The following is a 20,498-nucleotide window of genomic DNA, read 5'->3' on the forward strand; positions in this document are numbered from 1 at the left end:
GTGGCAGATTCGCTTACCACGTTCAACATAAGCACGGCCAACTGGATCCCTCACTGCGCTCCGGGTAGCAGGAGACATCGAGTAATTCTACCCCCTTGCGGGAGAGGAAGTAACTATAAACGGGATCAGTGAAAGTTGATCCCGGTTTACGGTATACTCCGCCGGCTAGGGGGAGTGTTGCAAGCTTGGCTGCGCCTGCGTATTGCTTCCTTCAGGCTACAGGCAAGGGCTCACTTCACATGAGCACGAGCCTTGTTCCCCGGGAGAACGGCGCTAGGTGTTCGACAGATCTCGTCCTGATTTTCACAAAACACAAATTCATATCGTACTCAAAACAACGAAAAGGCACCAGGATAATTGTACTGTACATAAATAATATTCCTTACAGTTCCAAGCTACGTGCTGGAGCCCGGTAGCACGTACTGACCGGCCGCCACTGATACTAAGAATGCGTATAATTCTAATTTCACTCCATATTCTCAAAAAACAAGTAAACCTTGAAAAAACTAAACCTGGAATGAAAGAAATTAATTTTGCACAAACATCAAGTAGGCCTAGGCTATTCACATAAATAACTCAAAATATGTAAAATAAAACAGCACCAAAAGCAAATGTTTGCACTCGACGAACTAGAAGGCTCAACAAACGTAATCAAGGAAATGAAACTTGAAAACTGAAGTACATAGTACCTGGCACTGAATCAAGTTGCCAAATATTGGAACATGTGGCAAGACCTCATCAGTGGCCATATGACAGTTTGTAGGGGGGGGGGCAGACCTGGGGGTACGTAGTATTTTTAACATTTTCGAAGATACAGTAGAGTCTCACTCAACCGACCTTCGCGTATCCCACACTCCGTGTTATCCGACACTGGTAGGCTTAATATGAACTTTAGGTGGATGCAATTCTGGGACACGGGGTGTGGAGGGTGCGACTGTGGGACAAGCACTGGCAGTCATGCGGTAGGATTTTGCAATGTAGTATTGGTTGGGTGCGGATGTTATAGTTTTCATATCCATACGTAAGAAAGTGATTGTTTCTGTGGAAGACAAGTACAGTGGGTTAAAGAGACTGGACAAAGGGGAAACTCTCCAAAAAATGGCTTCAGATTATGGTGTTGGACGTGTTACAGTGGGAGACTGGAATCATACGAGGGAATAAATTGAAAAGTGGTACTCTACCAGTGCAACAAGTGATGCACAGAAAATTAGCAAAAAAATATGAAAAATGTGAGTACGAAAAAGTAAGTGAAGCACTATTTCTTTGGTTCACTAAAAACCAGGAAAAGGGCTTGTCAATATCTGGCCCCATTCTGCAAGAAATGGCAGTGTATATCCAGAAGGAGCTTAATAAAGGGACCCTGATTTTACTGCTATTGCTGGGTGGCTTGATCGGTGGGAAAAACTGTACGGGATTGGGCAGCTTAATATCTGTGGAGAAGAACTGCCAGCTAAATCCGATGAGGTTGTGAAATTTAAAAGACAATTTCAAGAAATAATTCTTGCTGAAGGATTAACCGGTGATCAGATTTTTAATTGTGATGAGACTGGGCTGAATTTCAAGATGCTGACATCAAAACTCTTGCAGCCCAAGCCAAGACGTCTGCACCTGGCTACAGGCGAAGTAAGGAAAGAGTACTGCATCTACTGTACAATTGAATTAATAAGTCAATAAATAGAGTCCCGTAATACAGTATAGCCTTCCTGTTTGTTTTAGTTCATTTTCAAAGTTATTCCGTATTATCCGACATTTTCGGTGATCCGACGTACTCCAGGTCCCGTTTAGGTTGGATAATCGAGACTCTACTGTAAATGGAGACTTGTATTCTGTGGTAGAATAACCCACGGTGTTCCCTGCCTGTTGGTGGAGAACAATACTACCGTTTCTACGTAATACTGAGTTTTGAATTATTTTCTCGAAAGGAAAACACCTGACTAGACTTGATTTTTGCCTTTCCCAGAGAGCTATTGGGGGAGGGGGGGAGGGGGCGCGGCCCCACCTTGCCCCCGGGTATGGGCGCCCTTGTAAGACCTGAATTTTTTGGGGAATGTTATATTGTTTTAAGCATTGTGTGGAAGAATGTGAAAAGGAGGTTCAATTAATTCCAAAACATCATGTCATTCTCCACAGGGTCATGTGGAGGAGTTACAGGCTGATACCAGATGCTTGACAAAATGCCTAACCTCAACAAATGCACATGTTAAGTAGAGAATAGAACTGTGCAACTAGCCACTGATTAGCTTACAAAAAAATAAACTAACAAAAATAATATTCAGGAAACAAACATGTAAATAAGTACAGTACATAAACCAGCACCAACTAACACATCTAACACAGTACAACTTCAAATAATATCACAAAAGTGACTGACAGCAAGCCAACCACCCACGTGGCGATAGCTCCCTTAACCCGCGAGTGGTCACTATATGAGATTTTCTCTCACATTGTTTTTTATTGTGATATTACTTCACAGTGATGAAAGGGAGGCAATTGTTCCCTCTTCTAGCTGAGTTTATTACTGTCGTGACTAGAGAGATTCACATTTGAAGGGTAAGCACACCCTCCCCTAGTCAGAACAAAGGTTCATATGTGTCCGGACGCGCTGCGTGAGACTTACTCTCATCGCGCGACCAATGACGTTGGTGTTATGTTCAAGTGGAGCGGGAAACTTACTCCTGTTGTACGCGTTAGTACTTGTATTATGAGCACTTCTTGTTTTTGAAGATGTTATTGTGTTCAGAAACATTACTTTGTACGTAAATATTACTAGATATAATGCATGTGTGAGATTTTATTTTTTACAACTTCGGGACGGAAGTAATTTTTATGTACATTGCATATGTTATTTTAAGTAGTAATTTGTGTCTTTAAAAACAGCTAATCATATCATTTTTATGTCCGGCTCCATGGCTAAATGGTTAGCATGCTGGGCTTTGGTCATAGAGGTCCCAGGTTCGACTACCGGAAGGGTCGGGAATTTTAACTATAAATGGTTAATTTTACTGGCACGGGGGCTGGTTGTATGTGTCGTCTTCATCATCACTTCATCCTCATCACAATGCGCAGGTCGCCTACGGGAGTCAAATCAAAAGACCTGCGCCTGGCGAGCCGAACTTGTCCTCGGACATTCCCGGCACTAAAAGCCATACGCCGTTCCATTTTTCTTATTTCATTTTGATAGAAAATATATAAGGTAGAACTTGCGTTTCATTTCAGCAGTAAATTTCAGCCTTACGCCCCCAAAAAATGTGCAAAATGTCATACTACTTTAATGTGAGAGAAAGTCTCACGCGCGACCACTCACGTTACATTTCTGATAGCGACCACTCGCGGGTTAAATGTGGCATCTCCGTTACCGTTGCCATAGCAACAGACCATTTTCAAGCAGCGTTAGTAAAATTTTTCTTGCCGGTTGCGCTAAACGTCAGACTCCAACTCTCGTGGACCCAACTGTAGCCACTTCATTGCACCAAAGCCTTTCCCCAACAGTGACAATTCCATTAAATAAGTATATAGAGTTAGATGAAAAATATTTGTACACACAATCATCAATGATCTGCATTTAGAACTGTTGCGCTTAAATGATTGCAAATATCTTGGAAATTTCATTATATTCTTGATAAGTTCATAACACAAAATAAAAAAATTCAAAATTGAACTGCAGGAAAAAGATAGGTACTTGTGCAATACTGTACACACTTATTACAACACAAAACATACTTAGTTCAAATATATATAAAACTCTACTTTTATACACCACTTTAAGGTTTTCCACAGTTTCTGAAAGTCACAACTCTCTATTTATATGAATTACATGTAAGAATACCTGTGTCCACAGCAAGCAGCCTACATATTAATTATAAATAAAATAAGTTGCTTTACGTCGGACCGACACAGATAGGTCTTATGGCTACAATGAGATAGGAAAGGGCTAGAAGTGGCCATGGCCTTAATTAAGGTACATCACCAGCATTTCCTTGGTGTGAAAATTGGAAACTACAGAAAACCATCTTAATGGCTGACGACGGTAGGATTCGAACCCACTATCCCCCAAATGCAAGCTCATAGGGACGCGACCCTAAATGCACGACCAACAAGCTCGGTCGTCTTTGAAAATGTATCTTTCTATCAGCAGACGATTTTTTAAAATCGTAATGTTTTGTATAGGCTACCCCCGATTAGCCCACTGGTTTTCTGATTAAATCTTTTTATTAAAGCTATTGAATCAGTCGACTCACTTATTCGCTGTTCACTGTTCACCTGCACAGGTGACCTTGCGATTCGATTATTGAAGTATTGTGCAACGATGCGACATACGAACTGAGAGAATACAGAGCTGTTCTTTCCAATATAAAACAGACAATTTCGAGTGGTCATGAGCATGACTCATAGTCATAGGGTAGGCTACATAATGTTATTGGCTTTACGTCCCACTAACTACTTTTACGGTTTTCGGAGACGCCGAGGTTCCAGAAATCCTGCAGGAATTCTTTTACATGCCAGTAAATCTACCGACACGAGGCTGACGTCTTTGAGCACCTTCAAATACCACCGGACTGAGCCAGGATCGAACCTGCCAAGTTGAGGTCAGAAGGCCAGGCCTCAGGCCTGGTCTGAGTCACTCATCCAGGCGGGCAGGCTACAGAGTAGAGTTTAATTAACTGTCGAATGTCAACTAGTTCTAAAAATACTGATTGATTAAACTAATACGGTAAAGAGAATAACATAATAGCCTACCTACTTACAAGCTATGTACTTTGGAATTATTTTTCGACTACCTTTTTAACACTGCAAATAAATCCATCTGTTATTATTTACTCGCAACAACTAGTTCAATGTGAGAAGTTCATGATCATACTATTTCTTTACACTAACAACGCGAATAATTCTAATTTCACTGCATAGTCTGAAAAAACAAGTACAATTTGAAAAAAACCTGGAATGAAAGAAATTCCCTTTGAACAAAATTAATATTTTTATTTTAACTGCCCATTTTGCAAATATACTGCCTAAAATAGTGTCTTTTAAGATACTTTCGGGGATTTTTGCCAGCCTATTTTGCATTTTTTAATTCCTAACTTTGGTCTCTCGTAATCACAATCCGTCAACATTTCAAGCCGACATAAGAAGCTGTTTGGTACTGCTACAGTGTTCAATTTCTACACTAAGGGTTCACTGATGGAATTCTATAAGAGACACTTGTTACATTTTTGTTTACCTTCAATAGTCTTTTTTCATGACCAGTGTTATAGTTATGGACAAAATTGTGAAGGAGACAAAGATAAAATCTGGGGACAGGGAGCTGAACGTAATGATGTTTGAAGATGATTTTGTGGTGTGCAGAGCAAACAGAAAGAAAGTACAAGGGCAACTGGGCATGTTAAGTGAAATTACTGAAAATTATGGAATGAAGAGCATAGAAAAGAGGACAGTGGTAATGACTAGAAGAGAAAGGGAAGGGAAAAACATTCTGTACAAAAATAAAGAGAAAACCATGAAAATATGGATATCTTCAAGTACCATAGTTGGGAAGGATACTCGTGCAGGATACAGGGCTGGATGTGGATATCAGTAAAAGGATTCAACAGAGAAATTCATTCAACCACAGTGTGATAAATGTTGTGTAGAGAAAGAAAGGAAGTACCTATGAAGTGTAAAGAAATGATTTATAAGATGTACTACTGTCCAAGACTGATACATGCAGCACAGACCTGGACAATGACAAAAGGAAAGAATAAAATCCAGACCAACTAAAGGAAATTATTTAGAAGTATGATAGGAGAAAGAAGAAAGGACAGGGTATGAAATGAAGATGTCAGGAAGGAAATTGGAGAGAAAAGGCTTTGTGCAGAAGATCCTAATGGTGTTCATTTTTATTGGTGTTTGGTGTGCTCTTAGTGCAAGACGAATAATTGGGCCTATTTTTTTTAACAACGGTAAATGACGACATTCTTCCATCAGTTAACGTAAAAAGAAAAATTGCAGGGGTGGTTTCAACAAGATTCAGCCCCTGCTCATATAGCAGAAGATTCCTTTCTAACAACCTCAGAAGTGTCTGCAGACAAGAGTGATCAGAGCTGATCAATTTCCCCCTCGTTCTCCAGATCTAACAGTGTGTGAATTTTACTTGTAGGGTAAACTGAAAGAAAAAGTGTACCGAACAAATCCTCATGCATTGGAGGAACTGAAAGAACAGAAACATTACAGTTCTTGAACTCACTCGCGTCAGCCAGAATGTGGTTACCAGATGCACCCAGGAAAGAAGACACTTCCAGCATCTTTTATAAGGTAAGATTTCATATAAGATTGTATACACGCTTAAAGCAGGGTGACCGCGCGACATAAGTTAGGCTGAGGCAGCTGCCATAGCGCAGAATATAAACAATGTGTGTTTGCTGCGAGTTTATATGAGAGATCCTGGATAGAAGACGCTTGCCGATATTACTTCTGCTTAAAACAATAATCACCACCACCACCACTGCCATAAACATCCCAACATGGAAGGAGCTGAATGAGGTGGTGCTGATGATTGTTTTAAGAGGAAGTACAAGTAGGCAACCACCCTCTACATAACACTAATCATAGAGAAAAAATGCAGGGGTCAGATTCTTCGCGCCTCTTACGACATGCAGGAGACACCATGGGTGTATCCTACCTCCCCACCCACAGGGAGTAGCTGGATGAGGGAAATGGATGATGGTGATGATGATTATGATGGAACAGGTTACATAGAAACGGTTTATGGAGAACTTAATCCCGCGCCAGTGACCACATGTTACACAAAAAAGGTTCACAGGGAACTTAGTCCTGCACCAGACAACACGTTATAAAAAAAGATGTTCATTCAAAGGTCCAGTTAGCCAGAAAGTTGACTTTCTTCATGGAGTCTCTTCACTTTGGTTGTGATGAAATTCCTCGCAAACAGATTAACAAGTGTTGTCACCAAAGAATCCTTATGGTCCACACACGAAAGCCAATCATAATCCGCACCTCCAGTATCTCTGCAGATCTTCCTCACTAAATCCCGCACGTTTCTCTTATGGCTGATGCTTTCCCACATTTCCTGAAATTCTCTCTTGCACATCATGAAAGCAGTGATGCACTCCTTACTTGGGTGAGATGCTTCTCTCCATTGTCCATCTCACACTGCTCAATAAACATGTGGTCTGAGCTCTTCTCCTCCATGCTACAGGTTAACTGACCTTGACATAGAGCGCAATGAAAGTCCTTCAGTACCTGTTTAACAAGAAAACCACATACATACGCAGGTGACTGTCTGTGGAGCTTCATGATGTTGTAACTCTTGTGTACAGAAGGTGGACTTTTCAGACCATATGAATTTTCCAATAACGAATCAACTTCATTGCAGAAATCGTTGGTTTCTTCCATGGACTGCTCAAATTCCCCTCCAATGCTGAATGTAGACGCATCCAAGAAAGTCTGAAGGTTGCTCAATAACGAACCATTATCATCTTCACAGTTCTTCCCCTTCAGTTGCCGTGATACCAATCCATTTACCACTGCTGTCTTCAGTGCAGCTATGAAGTGAATGCAGGTTGGAGAATCATTGCTTCCACCTGTATCTCTCACCACCGCAAACAAATTCTCCAGAGAGTCTTGATTCAACTGCCGAAGGTTCATGTACTTGAAAGAAACCTTCAATGAAGACCACAGTCTCTCCATTCCTGTAACAGTGCTTATCCAACCTTTAATACAGGGAGGCACACTGCTAGATCCATCACTTTTCTTCTGGAATCGCCAGATGTGAAGAGCTCCTTTCATTTTCTGCCACTCGTCTACATGCGGCGAGTCCTTAGATACATTACATCGAAACCTTCTCTTATCCTTGGGTCCACTGGGGCCGTTCGTCAGGTCAAAGAAGTGATTGATATCTTTGACGCGTCTTGCAGTAACATCGGCACCTGGAACCATTTGGCCTTGAGTCAGTTTATGGAATGTCATCATAACATTGTGTGTCTTTTCACTAAACACTTGAGCAGCATATTTCACACGCATCTTTCCTTTCCCTCGAGGGTACATATGCTTCTCCATTAGCTTGTCCATTAGACGATACATTTCTCGATCGTGCTTGAAAACAGACAGCATATGTTCCCAAGAAGAAACTTCTTTACCTACAACCAGGTCAGCTGTTAAGAAGTTATTCCTCACATTTTTCAGAATGTGAGGCACATCAAAGAGGCACACAATCAGATGTCCATCACTCTTGAAGACCGGTTCATAGGTACCTTCTTCACATGACTGCCGTAAAATCTTCACTGCCCGCTGATTAGAGGGAGCTTGATCACAGACAGTAGCAACAACCAGAACTTTGTGGTGAAATAAGGCTCTCACAGCATACTGAACTAGGTTTACAAGCACTTCTGCCCTTGTGCTTCCTCTAGAGAAGAAGAAAGCAATAGGTTGCTTCCATTTTCTTTTGATACCCTGAATCATGAATACAAGAGCATGGTCAGCAATCTGGTTGCTCCTATCAGGTATACCATACTCCTCAAGTCCTGTACCATAATCCTGATATCCCACAATGTATCCCTTGTTGTCGTCGTAATACAACCCAGGCTGCAGAGCCATCTCATCAAACATCAGGATACACTTCCTATCATCTTCTGGGAGCTTCTCCATGAAACTCTTTAAGTGTTGAAGAAGAACTTCACTGAAACCTGGCTGCAATGGAATGTTCATTAACAGTCTCTGCAGAGTCCTCTCACTGGGTAGAGTCATTATGCACTGAAGGAAACGGTACATTTTCGGACTCCTCTTGTACGCAGCCAAAGCAAAAGTTTTCTGTTGAGAAGACCATCTCCTTCCACTTGGCTGGCGTGAAAAATTCTGGAGCTCGCCCTGTATTAATAACCACACTCCAGGTGACACTAATTCCTCCATGTCCTCAACGTTCTTCTTCTTTCTTATCATCTCCCGAAGACCCTTGCAATTACCCTTCAGTTTATCGACCTTCAGTGCCATTCTCCTGGCCTGTTCGCAGTACTCCTCTGCAGTCTTCAAAAGAGCTTCCTTGCGGGGAGAATCTATGTCTGCATGGTCAAGGCCTGACTCCTGCAGCACTGGCGAGACCTTATTCCCCTTCATCTGTCTCTTGACTTTATCATCTGTAATGGAAACCAAGGAACAAGAATTAATGTTCAGTGTACCAACCCAAAAAAAAAAATATTAAAAAAAACATGCATTCATTTCGTAGTCATGAAGTAAGCCTAGAAATGTTAGTGCATGGATGATCCTTCGGTTATTCTGTTTAGAATCGTTTGTATACATGCTTTTCTGATTCCTAAACATGCACCCACGTTCGTAAATTCGGAAGCGTAAATTGCTCCGTAATGATCGGGCGCTCAAGCGAACTCTCTGGTTTTCTTCCTTTGTTTTTAATTTACAGTACTTTAATGGATCATTGTGATTTCTATGGTGACTTTATATCATCAGTATGCATTGTGTGATGTGATCATTTTCTGCTCTAACCCATGTTGTGCTTACTTTGTGATTTTATGTAAATTAAATGGCAGATGTTGGCTCGTGATGTTATAGTTTCATCATGCCTGACCAATAAGTTGAAGGGGTGAACTATGGCGTCATGAATATGGCTACCATGGCAAAAGAGTAGTACAAAAATCCACAGCCTGTTTCCAGTTATTCAGCCGGGTCAGGAATGGAATGAATGAAGTCCCCATCTAGCGGCGAGGATAGGAATTGTGCCAGCTGCCGAAGCCTGTCGCACTCCTCTGGGGGAATGATTAATGAATGAAAGATGAAATGAAATGATATTGGAGAGTGTTGCTGGAATTAAATATGACAGGGAAAACCGGAGTACCTGGAGAGTAGCGCTTGGCAAATATTTGCATTTAATAATTACTTACAAATGGCAAAAAATCATAATTTTTGCATTTATGTTCCTTCTTTGGACATGGTAGAATTCTCCCTTCAGTTAAAAAAATTTCTGAGACCCTAATTGGAGATAGTCAGCTTGTGTACCAGACCCTAAATATTTAGAAACACTACTAGAGTTAAAACACACAAAGCATTGAGCTGAAAATATCACCACTATCACCACATGCCTCTATTCTATGAGCACTGAGCTAAGACTTGGAATTCAAGTAGGCCTATGTGTATGTCCACATTCATCCACAACAAAATTTCATTACATATATCTCCATTTCAAGTATTCTATTGCAGACCACTTGTTAGAATGTTCTCATCTGATGAAATAAATCCAAGTAACTGTTTTGACTTAATTTCAGAAACAAGCTGATTACTAATCTAAAAGCTGACTAAGAAGACAAATCAGATTTTGATTTGTAATGTGCAAGAGAATAGGAAATGCAATGAAATACTTAAAAATATATCTAGAAATGAAACATTATAGCAAAGAAATAAATAACCTTGTTTATCCAGATGTCCAATGCAGCTTCGCTTCCTTTTCCCCATAGCCAGTATTGGGCTGCAATCAGCTGTAAGAGATATATATAAAGCTTAACAACTTAATAGGATTTTTCTACTTCTAACATATGAAATTCATGATAATTTGAGTAATGTGAATTTAAGAGCAGGGTATTGTGATGTCACGCTCTCTTCCCACTGTACCATTCTCCACCCAGGGCGCTGGTTGGCAGTAAAACAAGTGCATGGTGTAATCAAATATTATTGTTAGTCACAACATCCCCTAGGTGGCCGTAGTAGGCTCCCCTAATGCCCTCCCCCAGGAGGTAAGTTCCTTTGTTCCTTTTAGTGATTGAAAACTGCGATCGCATTTCATTATAGCATTTATAGGCCACTAATTTATGTATTGAGGCAAGCTGTTTTGTCGCAGTACTGTATTTGTCATGAACTTTCAATAATTTATATTGCTAAAATGTAAATAAATTTTTACTAAATGAGGAGTTTGAATGCCATTGGTCTCTTGTCACAGAGTAGATGAAAATTAAAAGTCAGTATTTTGAACTGTGATTAATTTCCTGTGAAAATAGATATTTACAACTGAAATGCGGTTTTTAAAATATCGTAACTTTTACCAGCGCTATGTGTAGACTCTAGTGAACTCTACGAGATTACGCTTCTGCTAAGCCTTCAAAAAACATAGGTTGCAGATCCAATGTGGCGCAACTAAGACATCACAGAGGCTAGACATACAACATGGCACAGCTCGGACAATGTCACAGCATTTTACAAAGCCGCCAAGACTATCTTTACAAGACGAGGCCAGTGAAAAGACTATTGGTCTGGATTGGTGAGGTCTGGTTAGTAACCATTATGCTGGAGAGATAGAGGGATATTATAATAATGTTATTGTTTTTACGTCCCACTAAGTACTTTTTGGGCTTGGTTTTTGGAGACATTGAGAGGTCAGAATTTCGTCCCACAGGAGTTCTTTTACGTGCCAGTGAGACAAGGCTGACATATTTGAGCACATTCAAATACCACCAGACTGAGCCAGGACCAAACCTGCCAAGTTGGGCTCAGAAGGCCAGCACTCTACTGTCTGAGCCACTGAGCCTAGCAGGGATATTATATTTTTGCCCTACAGGTATATAAGTTATACAACAATTGCCCATTAAGTATTTGAAACCCGGTATTAATTCCAATTTTCCTCTTCTGACACAAAAGTTACTCTTAAATACCCCGATGGACCACTGGATGCTGAATTCAATGTCTGGCGTTAATGCAAAGAACTGAGTGGATTTACTTTGGAGAGAAGCCTATTGCTGCCTCTCTAACAGTTCATTTGAATCAAATCAAATCAAAATCTCTTTATTTGCAAATGAGGTGTCTACCTCGGTGGCAAATGGTACACTAAAATACATTATTGTCAAGCACTAAATTTTAAATTAACAAGAGAAGAATTTTTTTTCTAGAATACAATTATATACAACAATTTTTTTCTATTAAAGAAACAGATCATCCTTAATAAATTTATATTGTTTACAAAATTCTACTTATAATATCTCCTATACTTACAAACATAGACAACTCATATACAGTATGTGGAATTACTTCAAATAATACTATGCAAATGGTATAAGATTAAAATTTACATTGCATTTATTTACTTATTTTTTTAAACCCATTTTTGAACCTAAGTAGCATAACGACCTGCTGCATCTTAACCAGAGCCCCCTTTTGCCACCACTTTTCAGAGTTCCTGAAGGGCCTTCACAGCTACCGTAGCGGTCCCAGGGCCCTCAAAGTCCCCACTGTATTTCACCCCTACAGGCAGTCCCCTACTTTGGCTGTCCAAACTCCATGGACCAGGGGATGGTATTAATGGTTTTTTTTTTAACACACGTTTTTTTATTTACAATAGCATGCACTGGTCGAATGCCCTCTGACATTTCATTTATTTTGCCTGTTGCTGTTTATTCTCTTCTTGAATACCTGTACAGATTTTGGAAAAGGATCAAACACTACCCCTGGTAAACTGTTCCACTCCTTCACAACCTTCCCAATGAATGAAAATTTACCCCAGTCACTTCTGCTAAAATTCCTTCTGATTTTATACTTGTGGTCAGTTCTGCCAATATAATTATTTTCCAACTGAAGCCTCTCACGGATTTCTCCCCATGCTTCTTCTCCTGTATAGGCTCTATATAATCCTATAAGTCTAGTTTTCTCCCTTCTCTTACTTAAAGTTTCCCACCCAAGTTCCTTTAACATTTCTGATACACTACTGTTTCTCCTGAAATCCCCTGTTACAAATCGTGCTGCTTTCCTCTGCACACTATCTATTTCTTTTATTAGGTATTCTTGGTGAGGATCCCAAACAATGTTTGCATATTCCAATAATGGACGAACCATACTTAAGTAACTTTTTTCTTTTAATTCTTTGTTGCATCCTTTAAATAGCCTCATTATGACATGTAATGATCTGTATGCTTTCCCAACAGTGTCATCAATATGACCCTTCCAGTGCAAATTACTTTCAAATCTCACACCTAAGTATTTGCACTTGCCATCTTTAGGGATAACTACCTCATCCAAAGTATATTCAAATTCAGTTTTAAAGCTCCTGTTTGTAAATGTTGTAACAGTTGATTTGCCTCCATTAACCTTCATATTATTTTCTTCAACCCATTGTTGGATACTTTCAAGGTCCCTTTGTAATTCTAAACAATCCTCGAGCTTGCATCCGGGAGATAGTAGGTTCGAATCCCACTATCGGCAGCCCTGAAGATGGTTTTCCTTGGTTTCCCATTTTCACACCAGGCAAATGCTGGGGCTGTACCTTAATTAAGGCCACGGCCGCTTCCTTCCAACTCCTAGGCCTTTCCTATCCCATCGTCGCCATAAGACCTATCTGTGTCGGTGCGACGTAAAGCCCCTAGCAAAAAAAAAAAAAAAAAAAAAAAAAAAAACAATCCTCAATGTTATTTATTTCCCTATAAACAATTATATCATCTGCATACAATCTTATTTTTGATGTTATATTGTTCCCTAAATCATTTGTGTATATTAAGAAAAGTAACGGACCGATTATACTACCCTGTGCGATTCCCTTCCAAACTTTCTCTTCCTCATCATCACCATCATCATCATCATCATCATTTCCCTTTATCCAGCTGTAGCTGGGTAGGGGCAAATATGGTTCCTCTCCACTTTCTTCGGTCTTTCCACCATTCCTCCTCCAACACTGTGTCCCAGTCCAGGTTTCTTTCTATGCTGCGTTGGATGGTATCCTTCCATCTCAATCGTGGTCGTCCACGGCCTCTCCTTCCTTGGATTTGCATTTCTCTTCCTGTGATATATTATTTCCTACTTTGACTTTCTGAACGTTTGAATTTAGAAATGTTCTTATCCAACGTATAACCCTTACATCCAATCCTATTCCCTCCAATTTCTTTAATAATATTCCATGTTCCACTATATCAAAGGCTTTGGAAAGATCTATGGCTATGCAATCTAACTGGCTTCCTGAATCCAACTGATCTGATATGTCCTGCTGAAATCCCACCAGTTGTGCCTCACAAGAAAATTTCTTTCTAAATCCATACTGGCTCCTCATGAACCAATTTATCATCACATATCTCTCTAATGTACTTTGCTATTAAACTCTCCAGTATTTTACAAACTATACTGGTCAGGCTGATTGGTCTGTAGTTCTCTGGTTTCTTTCTATCACCCTTTCCTTTATACATTGGTATTATTATAGATTCCTTCCATTCCATTGGTATTATACTATTATTTATGACATAGTCAAAGAGAAATTTTAAATAAGGCACTATGTACCACCCCATTGTCTTTAATACCTCCCCAGTAATTTGATCACTTCCTGCTGCTTTTCCTTGCTGAAGCAGTTGGATTTCTCTGAAAATATCTTCGTTTGTGAATGAGAAGCTTCTTGTTTCCCTCTGTGTCTCTCCCTCTCTATCTTCTGTTACTGTTTCCAACTCCTGACAATCTTCTACTGAATCCCTGAATTCCCTACTAAATAGATTTGCTTTCTCAGTATCTGTTGAATAGTGTTAACCCCCTTCTCCCACCATTGTAGGAATTTGGATTCCTTTTCCTTTTTGATTCCTAATATATGAATACATCTTTTTCCATTTCCCTTTGTGGTCATTACCCTCTTGAAGTACGCCATGCATATATTTCTCTTTTGCTTCCTTTTTCACTCTATTCAGTTCCCTCATTAGCTGTTTTCTAGTTTCTCTATTCTCCCTACCCTCTTTGATTTTCCTGTTTACTATTCTACATTTTCTTTTTAATTTCATTTTTTCCCTTGTATAATAAACAGGGTCTGAGGTCATTTTACCCTTCTTAACACATACAAATCTCTTCTCTCCTTCCCAAATGATTCCTTTAAATTTAGCCCAAAGTGTATCCACATTACTCCCTTCACTTATCCAACAACTGAATTGTGTTTTAAGGTAAGTCCCAAATTCATCAACTTTAGTTTTTCTGTATAATTTCTTGTCTTGTGTGACCCTCTTATTAAGCATTTTTGGTACAAGTCCTACATCCATTATTACAGCCTTATGGTCACCTATTCCTTCAATTACCTCAGTTTTATCAACAATTTCCCATGGTTTAACCAAGAATACATCTAGCAAGTTGTTGAGACGAGTCGGTTCTTGTACTACTTGTGTAAATCCTCCCTCCCAAATTAACTTATTTGCCAGTTTCTGCTCATGGGCTTCACTTGCAGCTCCATTCCATTCAATTTCAGGCAAGTTTAGATCTCCCCCAATTATTACCATATCATTATTATTGTTTTTATGAGTATAATCAAAAATACATTCAAGAATGAGAAAGCTAATCCTGTTAAAACAAAACATCCAGAGCAGTAATACAAGCGTCAATAACCCACTAGTCATTCCAACATTTTTAGACAAGGCTACATTACATTCTCTCACCCTTAATAAGAAGTTGTCCGTTGAAGTTAATAAAGGAAATCACAGTACAGATAACAATGAAATGACCATAGTTCCTGCTCCTTCTGGAGTACAATGAAACTTACTCTCAGTGGGAGATAGCTGGGAATCTTCTCCCTGTGTGAAACTGGCATCGAGGACAGCAAATCCAGTAAGATGTGAGGCAGATAGATGTCCTATATAGATAACATCACATCAAATGAACTTCAGTACAAAAACAAAGAATCTAGATGTAATTACACTGCTGAATCATACATACCCTGCAGCCTTTTCTGCATATCGGAGGGTCCTGGAGTCGATGAAGCCACTTCATTGAATGATTTCTCCCTACATTCAGAAGAAAGTTGAAGATGACAATGTTCTCCCTCACTCACACTCACATCAAGGACAGCAAATCCCGGAAGGTGTGAGGAAGCTGAATGTCCTATAAAATAAAGGTAGCATCACAACATACAAAATTCAGAATAAAAGGAAGGGAATTGAATTACATTTCTGATTAAAGGAGTTAGGAATACTTACCCTGCAGTTTTTTCTGGAGATTGGAGGGTCGTGGAGGTGAATAAACCACTTTGTTGAATGGTTTCTCTGTACTCTCAGTAGGAAGTCGACATTGATAACAATGTTCAATATCAATCAAACTGGCATCCATGACAGTAGATAGATCTCCTATAAAATTTAAAGTAACATGACATCAAACAAAAAAATACAAATTTAATTGCCTTGTTGAATAAAATAGCTTACCATACATTTTCTTCAGTCTACTGAATAAAGGTTACATCATATCAACCAAGATCTGGTAGAAAAAGAATTAAAATGCAATTACAATACACTGCTGGTTAAAATTTCTCACCATACATATCCTGCTGACTTTGAATCATACTAGAGGATCCAGGAGTGGAAGAAACCACTCCACTGAATGGTTCTATCCCACGTGGCGATTGCTTTCCTGAAATGTACAGAATTTATCTTCATCTTCAAATGTCTGCCATGCTTTCACCATTCAACCTTATCAGGCAACTACATACACGAGAACACTTACCACTGTCGACAGGTGATCCCTGTACAGCATCAACACACTCATATGCCATGTGGTCAAACACAAGCATTTCCTCTGCACTAATAGCACTTCCACTGAATACAGTAGGTACAGCATTTCTGTGCAGCCTTCGATGAAATTTATCAAAGAAATGCTGTGGCTCGAAATGCTTTCCACAGAGATATCTCATGTCATAAAGCTTCTTCACAGGGAGCTGCAATAATTGCCTATTTCCACAATTTTGGACCCATGCACGGCACCTAGGCAAAGTAGACTTCAAGATAGTACCGGTACATATTTTCTTCAGACAGTTTATCAGAATTATTTTTAATTCAATGCACGAAATAACTTAACCCCTGAATGTTGTAATCGACTTTAAAATTCTTCTTAAATTTTATCTTAAATAAAACTCACTTACCTAGCAAAGTCCTTCGGAAACCTAAAAAGTGCTGGACTTTTAAACTTGTCAGCGTATTCCTGACATCCTGGCGCAGCACACCGTTTATGATGCGGCATATTGGATAAAAACCTCGTTCAATGCGAAAGAATCTCAACAAATTTTCGTTTAACAAGCACTATTACTCGCCGTACGACCAAGTTCTCATTGAGCGCAACGATAAGGGTATTATGTTATGAATTTTGTGTACCGCGCGCAACTGCATGTGCATTGCCAACGATTGCTCTCTAAATTAATCCTCCAAAAGGGAATTTTAGTTTTCACTAGTTAGCGGAGATTGGGGGACCATCTCGGAACTGGCTTAGGACGCTCCCTATGAAGTGTCACCCCCCTGCTACACACACTACGAACTATTTTTCTCATCATGTCAAACTTTAAATGACACTCAATACAGAAGAAAAATTATTAATTCCATACCTCCCCACGAGCGTCTAGTGGTAGTCCAGTCCTTGCACCAAACAGAGAGAGCGCATGCCCTAACTCCCGCCTCCTCTTTCCGCGCGAAGAAATCTTATCTTTCCACAAGACAGAGATGTTCCATTCGCCCCATCTTATGAGAGATAATCAGCTGATTTAGTGGCTGACAGATATTTAAACGTAAATGCGCAAGAAAAAGGATCATGAAAACCCAAAACTAGGTGATAATTAATTAATGACAATAAGTACGGTAAAGAATTTTAGCCAAACGAAATTATCTTCCATATTTTAAACATGTTACGTCTATTTTGCATTCAGATTTTAAAAAAATAGTACAGGTAAGAAGCGATACCGAACGGAGTGGCCGCGTAATGGTATGTCCTGAGTATGGTTTTCTGTGGTTTGCCATTTTTACTTTCAGGTAAATGCCGGGACAGTTCCTATTCATAGGCCACGGCCGATTCCTTCCACCTTCTTACCCAACTTTATTCACCTTCGTTCATTTCATCTTCATGTCCGACTCGTTGGCTGAAGGGTCCCGGGTTCGATTCCCGGCCGGGTGTGGGATTTTAACCTTCATTGGTTAATTCCAATGGCCCGGGGGCTGGATATTTGTGCTGTTCCCAACTTCCCTGCAACTCACACACCACACACAACACTATCCTTCACCGCAATAACACGCAGTTACCTACACATGGCAGATGTCGCCCACCCTCATCGGAGGGTCTGCTTTGCAAGGGCTGCATTCGGCTAGAAATAGCCACAATACAAGTAAGAAGCAATATCATGTGAAATGCTAATTTCTACAGCCAGTGCCGTAACCATGCTCTTTTAAATTTAATTAATTTTGAATAATTGCACTCACCATTTTAAAACGGACATCCTTACAGCTTCCTTGGGCTTTGATATGTCATTTGCCAGTAGATTTTAGTACGTAGCCTAAGTACCGGAAAGATGGCAGTGGTAACTATAATTTTGTTCGATATGCACGTTTTTTCACAGCTGTGCGTCTTATGAAGGAATGGTCCTCGCTCCCATAACTTTCTGCTAAAATTAGTAACACACTAACATTAACACTATCACTAAGCACTATCACTTATACAATTGGGTTAATTTTGATTGTCACTCACGATCACAAAACCATCAAGTTCCCCAGAAATAGTTCATGGCACATAAATTAAATTGGAGTTAATGCCGGAGACAGGATACGATAATATCACTAAGAGAATGTAATAGTTTCTGTCCTTAAACATTTAACATTAATTCTGGACATCTTCATCATTTTCAGCAGTAGCATGGAGAACCGAATTTGCCGCAATGTTCTTGAGTGGTAGGTCTCGATATGCTCTTTCCTGATTTTTTCTTAGATTTTTTTATTTGAAACAGTCTTTGGCGGGGTATGTTTTTGTTAGATGGCTCAGGACTGGTGCTTATTCTGTGCTGTTCTCTATTCTTCTTCTGTCGAATAGCAGCCAGTATGGCATTTATTGGTGCCATTTGCTTTTCCATAGCCTTAACTTCCTCGTCTGTCTCTGTGTCGTTTATGATTTTTGTTAGTGTCTGCAACAGTTGCTGTTTCTTAATTTGCAGAGATACAGACACAGCAGAACTTTCAGGCTGTCTCAATGTCTCCGTAAGTATGCGAGCCTCATTTTCATGTGCGTCATTTGTGTCCATCACTAGATTATCCGTCACATCATCTTCCTTGACCTGCTCTCGTTGTTTGTTCTGCACGCGGCAAATCAAATGAATATGTTTACATATATCCCATTTGACGGCGGAAACCGGACAGCTGCATATGTATTTGTGTATGCATGCATTGCATTTGTTGCACATAATCTTGCAGTCACATGTTTCCACTATCTTCCGCACGCTGTACATTTCCTTTGTAGACGAGGAAGAAGAGATCACGTCCCATGAGCCAATATCGTTTTCCATGACAAGTTCCTCAGACATTGTGGTACTTGCTTTGTGTCTTTGCCGAAGGTCTGTGATCTTAGAAGTTATTTTGCCTTTATGGATGATGACCAGTCGATCAATAACTTTGTCCCTGACAAAAGTCATTAAGGCGTGTATAGATTTATCAAGGCGTTTTACGCTCTTGCCGTGCAGATATATATACTTAATTGTCTTGAGCATTGCTTCTATATGCATATTGTTATTTAAACCACAGTGCACTCTGTAGCAGTAGGCCCACATCTCTTTGCTTGGGACATAGAAGTCTCGAAAATAGTTGCCAAATTCTGACGTGTCAGGATCTTCACACAACATTTTCAAACCAACATCTAACATAACATCAAATGAAGCCGATTCTCTTTCTTCCATTATTGTTTTTAACAACTTGTATACTTCAACTTGTTTTTCCTTCTTTGTCACTTTTGAAAGGTTCTTCCTCCAGGTTCTGTCAACATGCCAGGTACAAAATAATCTCTTCTTAGGTATGTCCATAACAGCATACCAAGCATTATAAAAAGCATCTGCCATGTCGGACATAAACACATTGGGAGATATTTTGTTCATTTCATTACGGATGTGTTGTAAGAAAATACATAACACACCTTGGTCAGACCTGTTCGAAATTAAAAAGGCGCAGGGAAATCCTTGCCTTAAGTTGTCCAGTACTAAGAGAGTAAAAAGTTCATAACCATAACTATTAAGTCCATGTGTGCCATCCATGCACACACAGTCGCTTCCGTACTTTTCAAGCATACTACGTTGTGCATCGTTCATTATCACCAATGCGAAGTCTTCTTTCTTGAGCCCGGGGTACTCCTCTCCTGGTTGTTTATACAATAATACACACATGTTGCAGCTTTCTTCCATTTCCTTTACAATACCATCATCTTGATGTCGCATCACATCACTGTTCAAATTGAAACTTTGTTCGATATTATGCAGGTCTTTCTTAGTGATGTCTCCTGTCTAACTCATCTACAATAGAATTTCGAACTTCGTCCAAAATTGTATCCATAGGAATATGAGCTGCAATTTTAGAAGCTATCACTTCGCGTTCTTGCTGTTTAAGTTGCAGATGCCGCAGATCACCCTTATGACCTACATGTGTAGTTATAAAAGAAACCTGACATGCTCCGTCTTACGAAAGTGTCATTTTCATGCTTGCTGGGCAAAATCCATTTGCCTTGCAACTTCCTTGGGTTTTAACATGTCTTTTGCCCGTAGATTTTGACACGTATGTACC

The 20,498-nt window shown here is 39.8% G+C and overlaps 1 protein-coding gene across 3 annotated transcripts in view; it reads left to right on the top strand.

The window, feature by feature from the left end:
- bdl (borderless) overlaps positions 1-20,498 on the top strand; it is a 297,068-nt gene that overhangs the window by 68,801 nt on the left and 207,769 nt on the right. The window contains exon 1 of one of the 3 annotated variants that reach the window (XM_068229204.1): positions 5,875-6,288. The exons of the other annotated variants lie outside the window; for them this stretch is intronic. Within the exon in view, the coding sequence (XP_068085305.1) occupies positions 6,235-6,288 (54 nt within the window). The 5' untranslated portion in view covers positions 5,875-6,234. Of the gene's footprint in view, positions 1-5,874; positions 6,289-20,498 lie in introns of those variants that run through there. 3 annotated transcript variants of the gene reach the window in all.

This window comes from Anabrus simplex, chromosome 9 (genome assembly GCF_040414725.1).
Source record: "Anabrus simplex isolate iqAnaSimp1 chromosome 9, ASM4041472v1, whole genome shotgun sequence".
Classification (NCBI taxonomy): domain Eukaryota; kingdom Metazoa; phylum Arthropoda; class Insecta; order Orthoptera; family Tettigoniidae; genus Anabrus; species Anabrus simplex.